General features: G+C 40.4%; 1 protein-coding gene across 3 annotated transcripts in view; it reads left to right on the top strand.

The window, feature by feature from the left end:
* Positions 1 to 1,763: 1,763 nt before the first annotated feature.
* Positions 1,764 to 14,527, top strand: part of LOC113581731 (zinc finger protein 385C-like) — a 75,639-nt gene continuing 62,875 nt past the window's right edge. For all 3 annotated transcript variants that reach the window (XM_081698070.1, XM_081698069.1, XM_081698068.1), the window contains exon 1: positions 1,764 to 1,888. In XM_081698070.1, the coding sequence (XP_081554196.1) occupies positions 1,840 to 1,888 (49 nt within the window). In that variant the 5' untranslated portion in view covers positions 1,764 to 1,839. The remainder of the gene's footprint in view (positions 1,889 to 14,527) is intronic.

Below are 14,527 nucleotides of genomic sequence, written 5' to 3'. Positions count from 1 at the left end.
TGTTTCCCTTATCTGCTTTCTGTCCTTGAACAAATTAACTATTAACTAATTAATAGTTAACTATATAGAAAATAAATAAATAAAAGGGCACTATGAGCAATCAGGTAGAGAAGTCAGTTATGGTAGTTATTATATCACTGTTCAATCAAGTATCTGTCCCCCTAAATCTTTTTGCCATTCATTCTGAATTTTGCCTAGTGTGGTATTTTTAGGACCATGATGGTCAACCCTACCATCATCATGTTGTATTTGGTAATGGTTGTGTAAATGGTGGAAACTGTACCTGTGCATTAATGATTATGGGCTTTTCGACGCTCATATGTTTGCTAGTGGCCATTTTGCAGTTAAATATTATTTATATTGATTTCTCCCATATCCAGCATGTTAGCCATGCCCCACCTCACAGACAGTGCCATGGAGAGTCCTTGGTTAAACGCCTGTCTCCTTTAACGAGACTACTAGAGGGCAGAGTATTATCTTACAGTCCTCTCACTGCGGCCATTATGTTTGAAGTTATTTTTAGTAACTCTGCCTTCTGGCTTGGAGCAGTTGTGTGCCAGGGGACTCAGAGGGGAAGGACATAGCTTAAACTTCAAGTATGTTTCCACAGCACATCCATCACAAAACAACTGACAGCTGGGAAGAGACTTTCGCACCCCGACTTCTCAGAAGCATGTCCTGCATTACACCATACATGCAGGCCAGATATTTTAATGAGTCAGGATAGCTTTTATTCTATTTTTTCTTGGGCAACATGTGTCTGTGTGTTTTTGTGTGTGCATATGTTCTGCCTGCACTAATAAATAGGAGCCAGTTTGAACATTCAGAACCTTCAACTGTACTGTCACTTATCAAAGACAAAGCACCATACCTGAAACTATAGCCTTTAGTGATGTAGCCAAAACATGTTAGAATTCATTCTGGCTACATACCTTCTACACAAGCACAGACACACACACACACCCATACAGTTTCTTGTATTACTTATTCTTGTAATTAATTTACATATGTATTCCTAAATACATTTTATTAAATAAGGTGATGCCTAACCTTACACCCTAAACCAAAATGCAATATTTTGGAAGGTTAAAAATTACCTCCTTGGATTCAGCCAAACTTCCCCACAGTGTCAAGTGTCATGCGCGCACACACACACGCATTCTTAAGCACATGCAGTGTTTATGGTCAGAGCAGTCACCTTCATTTATAATACACTCCTCAAGGAATACAAACACATGCATGCATGCCCACACACACACACACACACACACACACACACACAACGTTTACTTGCAACCCCAGGTCCTTGTGGACTGTCACGCAATATCTAAAACTGAAAGCCCAGCTGACACTCCACCCTCGACATCTATTACTCACATTAATGTTATTGTAGCATAGTATGCCATAGACACCCAATTCCACTTAAAATGTCGATGAGGTTGTATTTCTACTCCATAATTAGATCAGTGTGCTTGTTGTTTGTTTATAAAATAAAACAACCCTGTTATCGCTACCTGAAATACCCTACTGTGTTAGAGGGTCCGCTGGTCGTGTCCTGGAACTAAAGCCCTAAAGCCATAGTACGATGGTGCACTGAATTCAACCGTGAATTGTGATCGCATTGTAATATTTTATCTTGACGTTGACAAGCAAATTGCTGTGCGCGTGCTCGTCAGAGTAAAGTGGTTGCGGTGATTTCTCACGTGACCGTTCGGGCTGCGGGAATCCCAGAGCGCGCCGGTTCGTGACGGAGGACCGGAGGGGTGGGCTGGTGGCGCTCACGGTAGTATTGCTCCAGTATCACGCCGAGCTGCACTTTTGCTAAATGCAGTAATATAAATGTTCTGTCTGGAAGATAAAGTGGACTCTCTGAAGAGAACCAGAGCCGGTAAGAGGGTAAACTACTGATTGCCCTATGTCAGCGTGGATTTGAAAATGTCTGTCTTATTTTGTTGTTGTGCGGATACTGTTGGTGGCAACTTAATATCAAGTGATTAAATATCGATTAATAGTTTTCTCGAATAATTAAAAAAGAAAAACGTTTAAGGGGTATGTATTAGTTTAATTAACTGCAACATTACGGACGTCCCCATCCTTCTGTCGTTAACAATGTTGACCTGAGTTTGGTCCTTTGCAATACCGAAGGGCAGTGACATGTGTCTTTCCTCACACGGATGCGTTTGGCACGTTGATGGTTACATGTTTAAAATCAGTTGACCAATAAATACCAAAACTTGCAGTTGTTTTCTCAGCTTTTTTCTGAAGACCTTACCGCTGTGAACTGCACTTCAAAAGTCGCTCTTTGTATCACTGCTATTTGTAACGGCCAAAGCATTAAAACGTATAAGTTAATAAAGCCAAAATTCATATTGGTTATGGTCAAGCACAACTATAACCAGAATGAACTTAAGTTTTAAAGTTTAACCTGTTCTCTTTATAATCAGGTTCATTTGATATTTTATTTATTTATTTTTTTCCTGTATGTGCTATTCATTCTGTGTGTTGGAGACATTTTGGGCAGCACAGTGGCTTTGTGGTTAGTGCGTTTACCTCTCAGCACTAGGGTCGTGTGTGTCTGCATGTCTGATAAAGTTGTCCTAGTCTGGATGTGTGTGAATGATTGTGTGTCTGCATGCCCAGTGGTGTATGGTGCTCTGTCCTGGATGTTGTCCTCTCTCCCCTCCCTACACCTGATTCAGTCCCCCAGGGGGCTGAGGTTTCTGGTTAAGAGTACGCCCTGCACAGTTGGCTTCCGCTTCTCACTGCTGTGTGACTTGATGTAAAAGCTGTGTGTGTTAATCGTAAGGTGACCTTGGGGTCCTTGAAAGGTGCTATATAAATATAACTTCATTCATTCCTTGTGTATTTTGTTCAGTTAGGCTTTCATAAAAAGACTGTAAATGTTATCAAATGCTACAGGTAATAGTTGGCAGAATTATTATTTGCTGTGTGACATTTATAGGATCAGACAGGAAGAAGAAATGGTTTTTAAATTGTCAGGCAGACACAAGTGAAAGGCATGTTATTACAGATGAAAGCTATAGGGATTAAGAAGAATGCACACATAAATAAATATATCAGGTAGATCACCTATATGACTATTTGGGTTGGGTTCTTTATGACAGAGAATATCGCTACATTTTACAGGGAACATCATTACATTTTCTGAACAGATTCAACCATTCTGGATTGCAGTTGCTTGTAATCCATACAAAACCCCTGAATAGACTAGTTTAGTGCATGTCAGGTCTACACTGCTTTAAATAAACAGATGGCCAAGACATGAGAAAGCAGACACAAAGAGGTCTTTGTGTATTATGTATGGGTAAAAAGTGAAGTCTTTTGATTGAAGAAATACTATAATGGTCATTATTTATATGGTTAATGGAGCCTCTTAAGAACACTGAACTGATCATCATGGTAGTAGAATCAGATTGAGAAGAGTTGTTCTCTGTGACATGGTGCATTATCATTATCAGTGCGACCAATACACAAACAGGCTGTGGCATTCAGACCAATGTGTGCTAAGAAACATTCCCCACACCATTACACCACAAGCGGCCTGAACTGTTGATGTTGTAAGTTAGAACTCTCTCATTTGTGCTTCTTCAAATAGGTGGATGGCTTTAGTGAGTACCTGCTAAAGAAGCATAAGTTCATCATCATCTTCCTCAGTGCTCTCTACACTTATGCGTCAGACACTCTCTCTTCATCAGTTTTTAACACTATCCCCCTCTCCATCTCTCGCCCTCTATTTCTGAAAGCCCCAGTAGTGTGTGTGTGTGTGTGTGTGTGTGTGTGTGTCATGGCATCTGTCAGCTGGGTAATTGAGTATGTTTGTGTGGAGTAGGGTGGGATAAGGTGGGGGTAGGGTGGAGTAGGGTGGGATACAGGAGTAGGGTAAGTTTCTAAAGCAGATCATTGTGGGGGAAGCATCAAAGCTCTCTGTAACACAGTTGATGTTTGTGTGATCCCAGTTTATCCTCATGTTCTTCTCTTTCTTCTTCTAGGGACACTGGTAGAAGTTCCCAGCCAGTATTTGTGCCAGTATTGATTTTAAGGGATTTCCAGTGTTGCTTTAATTATCAGTGGTAACACCTTCAGGTAACACCTGAGTAGATGCTTTCATACATACTTAGAGGAGAAAAGCAATGCTTGTATGTGCTCTGTAGATTGTGTGATTTTAAATGTTTGAGTTTTGAGGAGGAATGTACCTGAACATAGAGCCCTTTATACTGTGCTGTGTACAGAGACCTCTCTGTGCTGAAATATTCTTCCCCCCAAAGATACACCGCCCCCCAAATATACACACACACATGCTTGTAATGACTTGGTTGGCGGGTGTGAATGGGTGTGGTCTGGGGTATTTTGGGGTAAATTGTGGGGTAGTTGTGTATGTGTGTATATGGGGCAGGTGTGTCTAGGGGTAGGTTGGTGTAGGGGTGGTTTTGGGTTGGGCTAGCAGTAAGGGTGTGTGTGTGGGGGTGGGGGGTAGGTTAGGGTATATGTGTGGATGGTTTTAATTTGTAGGTTGGTGTAGGTGTGTATGGAGGTTGGGGTCAGTGTGTGTGGGTGGTAACATGTCCACTCTCCCATGGGGCACAAGAGTTTAAACTGGTCAAGTGCACCATTCATGGGGAAGACTCCTACCACTGCATTCTACCCCTGTAATATGACTGGACTTGTAAGTCCCTCTGGATAAGATGAAAATTGTTGTAATATGATTTTATAGTTCCTTTATTCTTCAGGAAAAGTCCAAATATTCATATACAAAAATCTGCCAACAGTATTTAGTTTATAATGACAATCTGTCATTTAGTTTATAATGACAATCTGTCAGATGGTGCTGCGTCTTCAGATCCCTACACTAACGAGAATGATTATGCCTCCTACACAACCTGTTAGGCCTGTGATAAAAATTCAGATTCAGATGTTGGGCAGAAAGATTGTTTTGGGAAATGATTAACTTTTGTGTTTCACAAGTCTCATTTATAGTCTCTTAGCCAATACATACAAATCAGGCTATTTGTATTTATTAGCTATGAGGTTATTGGTATGTATGATTATCATAAATCTTTGCTGGATTTGTATCAGTCTCCCAAGGAGACCCTGCCACAAACAATGAGAGGAGTTTTTAAACTGACCCTAACCTAGTGAAAGGGCTTTTATTTTGAGACCACTATGGACATATGGTATGATTACATGCGGCTGATATTTTCATATAATAATTCAGTCTGGAGAAGACTGTGCGTGTGCGTGTGCGTGTGCGTGTGCATGTGCGTGTGTGTGTTTGCAATCCCCTGGTACATAATGCATTAGCTAATGTCTGTCACTATTGAGGTCTTAAAATGTTTGCACAGCAGAGATTGCAGTGGTTATAACACACACACACACACACACACACACACACACACACACATTTAAGAGGTCAGGCTCCACATGGACACTTACATTATGCTTATTCATCAGTGTGGATCCATCGACAATCATATTTACTATGTTTCTATTTTACACAAATACAATGGGAAAATTGAGATCCACAGAGCTGAGATTCACAGAGCTGAGATCTACATAGATGAGTTCCACGGAACCAGGATCCACAGACCTGGGATCATAATACTTGAATAACACGTAACACGTATTAGAACTAATGAATGTTAAACTGCAGGTCCCCCTACTTCTCCTAAAGGAAGTTTTAGCTTCAGCCATATCTCCAGCATCATTGGTGCTGCTGTCTGAAGAGATGCTGTGTAATTGGATGTAACTGAGTGTAATTGAATTCAAGTGACTGTTTATGTCCTAGAAGCAGAGATAATGAGTGCATCCAGGTTCTGGACTGCACAATCTATCCCCCACATTGTCTCTTGACAGGAGCTGGCTAGCAGTCTGTCCTGCGTCCACCCCTGGCCTGTGTTCTGTCCTGTCTCCACACCTGGTCGGCAGTATGTCCCGCCTCCAAACCTGGCCAGCAGTCTGTCTTGCCTTGTCTAATTTCTAGGCCCTCTCTTCTAAATTTGGGCTTCCAATTAGGTTGTGTGAGTGCATATGTTTGTGTTTGTATGTGTGCATTTGCATGTGTGTGTGAGAGAGAGCCTGCGTATGTGCATACTTGTGTACGTGTGCGTGGGTGTGTGTATTTGCATGTGAAAAAGAGCAAACGGAGCAAATTAGGGTTAATTGACAAGGGAGAGACAGGATGGAAAGATGGACGGAGAGAGATGGAAGTTATTGTGAAAGATGGAGAAAGGCATAATTAGCTCAGGGAATTAACTTGGCAGAAACATGCCTCCTATCCTTCTTGTGCGTGTGCAGACTGGATCAAGCAGCATGACACACACACACACACACACACACACACACACACACACACACACACACACACACACACACACACACACACAGAGTTCCAGAGCTTTGATATTCCTTGAATAGGAGAAACAATTTGACACTTCTTTGAAAATAGACCAAGCACCAGGAGAAATATTATAAAAAATTTGCCACTCGCCCTCCCCTGGGCAGTCTTTTTCCTTCAAGCTTCAATCTACTGGAGCCATTTTCCCAGTTTTGGGGTCACAGCTCCTAATGACCACAGGAACCACTGTTGGCTTCACCTTCCACATCTTTTCCAGCTCTTCTTTCAGCCTTTGGTACAGTTTCATCTTGCGTAGTGGCTCTGATGCTCACAAAGCCTCCCCCCCCCCCCGTGCTGGATTTGGGACAAAACCCTCAGTGAATTTAGATTTTATATATATATATATATATATATATATATATATTGTGTGTGTGTGTGTGTGTGTGTGTGTGTGTGCTGGTGTGTGTATTGGCCAGTGTCAGCAAATCATTAAGTATTACATTCTGAATTTCTGAATGAGTGAATAAAAGATACTAGGAGATATCACTGATGTTCCTAACATAAATGTATTTAGTCAAAGTGACAACCATTTCCCAAACTATTAATTTTATCATATATAATATAATAATATTATATTTGAATAATATAATATTTATTTGATGCCATGTAATATGTATGTGTGTACTGTTATATGTGTGTTTGTACACAAAAATGCAATATTTGATAGTTGGCTGTGGAAGCAGTAGCTACAGGTGTATTGCTAATGAACAGTCTCCACACTGCTAGCAGTGGCACTAACTTTAGCCTGCAATTCTTGCATTTAGTACTGGTTTGTGCCTGTTTGGAGTGAGGGCAACATTATTTAGCATTAACATTAGTTGGATTAGCATTAATGTTACTTAACTTGACTAGCATTAACATTACTTGTCTTACACTAGACTTGCAGAAAGAATGGGACAGGTGAGCATCAATCAATGCCTCCTGGGTAATGTAGTTCATATAGGGTCATAAATCACCCAGAACCTGATATAGAGAGGGCAGAAAAGAGCAGATGGAGCTTGTGGAAAGTGTCATTACTTGAGAAAATTCACAGTACACCAAAGAGTAAAATGTAATGGTATGGCATACCAGTGAATACTGGCCCAAACTATAAAGTAGTCAGTGTTAAACCCAACACATCTAATACTGAATGAGTCAGGGTTAAACCCAACACATCTAATACTGAATGAGGCAGGGTTAAACCCAACACATCTAATACTGAATGAGTCAGGGTTGAACCCAACACATTTAATACTGAATGAGTCAGGGTTAAACCCAACACATCCAATACTGAATGAGTCAGGGTTGAACCCAACACATCTAATACTGAATGAGCCAGGGTTAAACCCAACACATCTAATACTGAATGAGTCAGGGTTAAACCCATCACATCTAATACTGAATGAGTCAGGGTTAAACACAACACATTTAATACTGAATGAGTCAGGGTTAAACCCAACACATCCAATACTGAATGAGTCAGAGTTAAACCCAACACATCTAGACTCAGGGGCAGAACCAACAATCTAATACTGTAGTGAACATAGAAGTCAAATATAAGTATAATAAAAGGCGGGTCCAAAGCATCTGTGACCCCAGCCACTGAGGGGTCAATAATCCTATATAGACTTCCAGTAGATCCAGTAGATACAATGCAGTTTGCACCAGTTCAGTCTATGTCCAGATGGAGAAGAACATCCCAGAATTATGGAAAACATTAGAGATAAATCTTCAGGGAAATAACAACTGTGGACAAGGGGCACAAACCCCCCCCCCCCCCCCAAAAAAAAAAAAAAAAACCTGGACAAGGTGCCAGTTTAGCAGAGCCCATATGGTTAGATTATATTAGCAGAGCCAGTATGGTTATATTAAATTAGCAGAACCAGTATTCTTAGATTATATTAGCAGAGCCAGTATGGTTAGATTAAATTAGTAGAACCAGTATGCTTCTCCAGTGGTGGAAAATCAGCTGTCAGCCTCAGTTCCAACCAAAGCACTTTAGCAAATATTTTAAAGAATTTACAAATTCTGTGTAATCCTGCTTTGATCTGTCTGGATTTCTCCTTTTTCTGTCTCTATTTCTCTTTCAGTTTCTCTTTCACTCACTGTCCTGTAGAGGTCTGTAGAGTTATATAGAGGACCGTAGAGTTCTGTAGACCTCCGTGGAGTTCTGTAGAGATCTGTAGAGTTTTGTAGATTTCTGTTATGTTCACTAGAGGTCCAGAGAGGTCTGTAGAGTTCTATACAGGTCCATAGAGGTCCGTGGAGTTCTGCAAAGATCTGGTAAATGTCCATAGAGGTCTGTTAGGTTCTGTAAAGTTCTTTAGAGGTCCATAGGTCTGTAGAGTTCTGTCGAGGTCTGTAAAGCTCTGTAGATTTCTGTAGACTTCTGTAGCGTTTTGCAAAGTTCTGTAGAGGTCTCCAGAGGTCTGTAAAGCTCTGTAGATTTTTGTAGACTTCCGTAGCGTTTTGCAGAGTTCTGTAGAGATCTGCAGAGGTCTGTAAATATCTATAGAGTTCTGTAAAGTTTTGTAGAGATTTGTAGAGTTCTGTTGTGAAGCATCTGCCAGACATCATTTACTGCTGTTTCCAGTCTAAGAGCAGCTTAATTGCAGCAGAGTAACTAAGCCTAGCCTAACCCTACCCTAACCGTAACCCTATCCTAACCATACCAAAACCCTAACCCTAACCCTAACCCTGACCTAACCCTACCATAACCCTACCATAACCTTAACCTTAACCTAACCCTGACCCTAGTAACAGTAAACCAGGTGAATTACATAATGAATGCGATGACACCTTCTAAATGCCTGAACAGCCATATATGGAAACTGTTGGGATCCCATTATATAAAGAGAAACTCTCTGTGCCAGTATAAAATTAATAATCAAATACATTCAAATATTAAATCTTAAAGTAAATAAAATGAAAATGCACTTTTTAAGAGAATGCAATAGCACTAACATACAGGCATGTTTCCACACCAACAAATATTAAATGCAGATACTCACTTATTCTTCCTATGCATCTCTCTCACACACACACACACACACACACACACACACACACACACACACACACACACACACACAGACAGACAGACAGCGAGTGAAAGGCAGCGGCCCCTCCATCTCAAAATGTTGTTTAATAGAGTCAATTACACCTCTCATCTCATATGACTATGGTCAATTACATGTAAATTCACTTCTTAGAAACCCTGCACATCATTGTAGAGGTGAATCATCGTTCACGATAGAGGGATCAAGAGGAAGAAGAGATGATGGAGGGAGGATAGAGGGACAGAGAGACAAAAGAAATAATAGATGGAAGAGAGATGATGGAGAAGGAAAAGCGATGAGGCAAGGGCGCGAGAGCATGGGGATGGATGGGGTCACTTGTCATAAGTCAAAGGTTAAGATATGTTGCCATGGATACAGATCCATATGTAATAGATTTATTTTGGTGTTGCTTCCTCCCACATTTTGAAGGCAGTGAGTCACTGAAGTCTGAAATCTAGTCATTCGTCATTTCTAAGAGGGAGATGTATGTAGGTGGACTCTCTGCAGTGCTTCACTGAATCATGAGTCTCAAAAGTTTGTTTGGTCCAGGTTTTATTTCTGTGAAACTGCATGAAACCGTGGTTGGTGGGGCAAATCAGTCACAAACAAATGTGACAATCAAACAGTCATGGAGAGCAATAACCATGGCAACCCTTAAGCTGTTCATAATCCAGTACTAGTGAGTAAATCTATTCATAACCCAGTACTACTGAGTAAAGATGTTCATAACCTAGCACTAGTGAGTATGGGGCTTGGATGAAGTAAGGAGGAAGTGGAATTTATGTACTTGATTATGATTATTATTATTATTTATTATTATTATTATTATTATTATTATTATTATTATTATTATTATTATATGTTCAGTTTATATAGTGCCTTTGTCTGACCCAAGGTCTCTTTGTAGATTTATGTGCATTAGTGTTAACAAAAAAATTTATGACGTCATGTGTTTTTCAAAATTCCACTGGGCATCATTCAGACAAAGGAAGTGTGATGAACTGGGTTATTAGAGCGTTCACATTCTTCAGCTTTCATTATGTGGATATTCAACCAGGACCCAACTCTGTGGGTAGGGTTAGGGTTATTTCTGTAGGTAGGGTTAGGATTAATTCTGTATAGAGTCACTAAGACAGCGAGATATGGAACATAATATTATTATTTTGCCGATAATGCAATAATGATTAACAAATCATGCTTTGTACAGACCTACATAGAGCCACACACGCACACAAACATGCACACACACGGCCACGTGCATACATAGAGAAACACACACACACAGAGAGAGAGAGAGAAAGAGAGAGAGAGAGAGAGAGAGAGAGAGAGAGAGAGAGAGAGAGAGAGAGAGAGAGAGAGAGAGAGAGAGAGAGCGAGCGAGAGCGAGAGCGAGCCAGCCAGCCAGCCAGCCAGCCACACACATATACATGTGTGCAATTAAAGAAAGCAGCTGAAAACACAAGTACACATGTGCACAGAGATCCAGGTTCTGGTTGCTCCAGAGAGCATTGTGAATATCTTCCCATCAGTACCTCAGGGGAAATGACCCCTGGCGTGGTCTCTGTCTAGCTCTTTCTCTGTGTGTGGACTGACACCACACAGTCTCGGTGTGCAGTCATTAGAATGACATACCATCATTCGAATGTATCTGCACTTCACCTCTGACCAGCTATACACCACAAAGCCTCTCTGTTGGAGTGCAAGAGGAAGTACATATCAGCCCTCAGAGTCTGATCATGCTAGTAACATGAGGAGTGCTCTACCAACAAGTACTATTTCAGATGCCTATTATTTATTTGTTTACACCAAATCATATATAGGAACTACATGAACTCACAGACATCATTTGTTTTGATGGTTATCATTTTAACTCTAGTCTTCTACAGGGGAGAGAAAATGCAAGAAATATTAAACTGAAGACTTATATAATAAATAATGAGTCACGTGTCTTATAAAACATTACATACAAATCATCTTAGCAAAATGTGATGGCTGACTATGCTGGAGCAGACTTAAAGTAACAGAGAGAAGATGACACATGAAGTTTCTGAGGGAGAGAACCCAAAAGAGATGAAGGGCAGGACAGATGGGAGGATGATAGACAGATAGTGGAGGGAGAGAAAAATAATAAAGAAAATGTAAAGGATATAATTGTGTAGCCAGCTGGTAACAGTTTGGGGATGTAGCCATTATGAATCATTGCAACGCATTGCAGAAAATATTAATATTAATATGAATACACCCACACTAACCCATTTTGTGAGGCTTTCTTATAATAGTAGTGAATGCAAACAGGAAGTTACAAGATAATAAGTAGAGATAATAAGTCATTTAAAATAGGTGGAGATGAACAAAGTCTGAAAAACAGTTAATAATCTAATGTGTTTGGTGGCCCTCACACAAAATGCAATCTCTATAAGGTCCTTTACTCAAATACAGTCACTGATTAACTTACTTTTAATCAGATTGACATACACAAATCGAGTATGTTCATGGAAATCCACAAAGCATGGCAATATATTCCTCCATTAGATAAGTTAGATGACTTGCACTGGGCATGTGCAATGTACTACCTGATGAAAACGGCAACACAGTAGGAACAACTCAAAAGGTAATACAACCACGTAAACATACCAGTAACATAACAGAGGCTCTAGATATTTATTTACAGTCTGTGTGCTTTAGACCACTTCAGAATAAGATCACTTTTGACAAGCAAACAATTGTTGAATCTGTTGGGCATCTGGTCATAGATGATCACCCACCCTGTCTTGATCTTTTCTATTAGAGATTCTCCTCACCACTCTGCTTTGGCAGCTATAGCTAGCAAACATGATCGCCATTATAACAAGAAAGGTTTAGAGAACTGCAGTGAGTATAACTTGGCTTTAAAGAACAGAATGTGTTTTTTAAAAACAAAATGTCAAAAAGCAGTGTTACTGAGGTATAGGTGTAGGTTTCCCATGAGCAGGCTGGGAGCAACATGGACAGGGAGAAACGGTAAAAGAGGATCTTTCTTCTCTGGATTGTTACACTGTTAGCTTGTAACAGTGTTAGTTCACTTGTTACACAGTGGGGGAAATTCTAAAAGTCCCTCTGGACAACACCACATTGTGGGGGAAATGATAATAGTCCCTCTGGACAACACCATACAGTGGATGAAATGATAGTATTCCCTCTGGACAACACCACACTGTGGGGAAAATGATAATAGTCCCTCTGGACAACACCATACAGTGGATGAAATGATAGTATTCCCTCTGGACAACACCACACTGTGGGGAAAATGATAATAGTCCCTCTGGACAACACCACACAGTGGATGAAATGATAGTATTCCCTCTGGACAACACCACACTGTGGGGGAAATGATAATAGTCCCTCTGGACAACACCACATTGTGGGGGAAATGATAATAGTCCCTCTGGACAACACCATACAGTGGATGAAATGATAGTATTGCCTCTGGACAACACCACACTGTGGGGGAAATGATAATAGTCCCTCTGGACAACACCATACAGTGGATGAAATGATAGTATTCCCTCTGGACAACACCACACTGTGGGGAAAATTATAATAGTCCCTCTGGACAACACCACACAGTGGATGAAATGATAGTATTCCCTCTGGACAACACCACACTGTGGGGGAAATGATAATAGTCCCTTTGGACAACACCACACTGTGGAGGAAATGATAATAGTCCCTCTGGACAACACCATACAGTGGATAAAATGATAGTATTCCCTCTGGACAACACCACACTGTGGGGGAAATGATAATACTCCCTCTGGATAACACCACACTGTGGGGGAAATGATAATAGTCCCTCTGGACAACACCATACAGTGGATAAAATGAGTCCCTCTGGATAACACCACACCATGAAGGAAATGAGTCTCTGAGGCTCACACAAGCTATAGAAATGGCTTCTGTGAATCACAATAATATCCCTTTTATATATACTTATTTTTACTTTAAAAATCTCTACTGCCAGTATGATTCTAAATAAGAAACAGTGATCAGAACAGTAATAATTTCATCCTATTCTCCCACTGCCATATGGTGGTCACATTGGTAATGAAGTATGCACATGAACAAAATAGCTTTTTGTGTTATTGCCAGAATTTATAAACGATGACTTATAATACTGACTTTTAAAACTGTTCTACCATATATTGTACCATATATTGTACCACATATTGCTATTATCTTCCTTTCATTTGTGTGTGTGTGTGTTTGTGTAAATGTATGGTGTGTGTGCATGTGCATGCATTTGTAAGTATGTGGTGTGTATGTGTGCATGTCCAAGTATATGTGTGTTTGTGCATGTGTGTCTTTGTGCATGTATAAGTGTGTGTGTGTGTGTGTATAAGTGTGTGTCTGCATGTATGTGTGTCTGCATGTAGGTGTGTGCGGTGTATGCGTGTGTGTGTGTCTGCATGTATGTGTGGTGTGTGTGTGTGTGTGTCTGCATGTATAAGTGTGCGGTGTGTGTGTGTGTGTGTGTGTGTAAAAGTGTACGTTTGGGTGCATGTGTGTGCTGGCATGTCTAAGTGTGCAGTGTGTGTATATGTGCATGTGTGTATTCATTTGTGCTTTATGGCTTCACCAGGTGATTGTGGACAGAGACACCCAGCCCTTGGTCAGAATGCACCTTTAAAAGGACACATTCAGTCTCTCTCCAGTCTCTCTCTGTACATCTCCTTCTATCCTGTACACCCCTTGATACCTGTGTTGTCTCAGTTTACAAACATTAGTTTATGGCTTCTGTGTTTGATACGATTTTGTAAGAATGGCTAAAATCTGTATAGTCAAATGCCAGAAATATATTCCCATTGAAGGTTCTCTGTGTCCAAATGTGTTTGATAAATCTGAACATGGGTGGTTATTTCATCGCTTAAAGCTACCTGCTTGATTTGTGCTGCATACTGTCTTTTTAGAATCACTTTTCACCCTTTTCACCTTTTTTCTGAAACACAATTATAAATGCAATTTATATGCTATTAGATTTCATGTGTGTGTTGCATGTGAAACATATTTCTAACAAACCTATTCCACAACCTTCATCTCT

The sequence above is a fragment of the Electrophorus electricus genome, chromosome 15 (assembly GCF_041902795.1).
Source record: "Electrophorus electricus isolate QZ-2024a chromosome 15, ASM4190279v1, whole genome shotgun sequence".
Lineage (NCBI taxonomy): Eukaryota > Metazoa > Chordata > Actinopteri > Gymnotiformes > Gymnotidae > Electrophorus > Electrophorus electricus.
The sequence above is the reverse complement of the archived record's forward strand: the minus strand, read 5'-3'. Positions and strand labels throughout refer to the sequence as shown.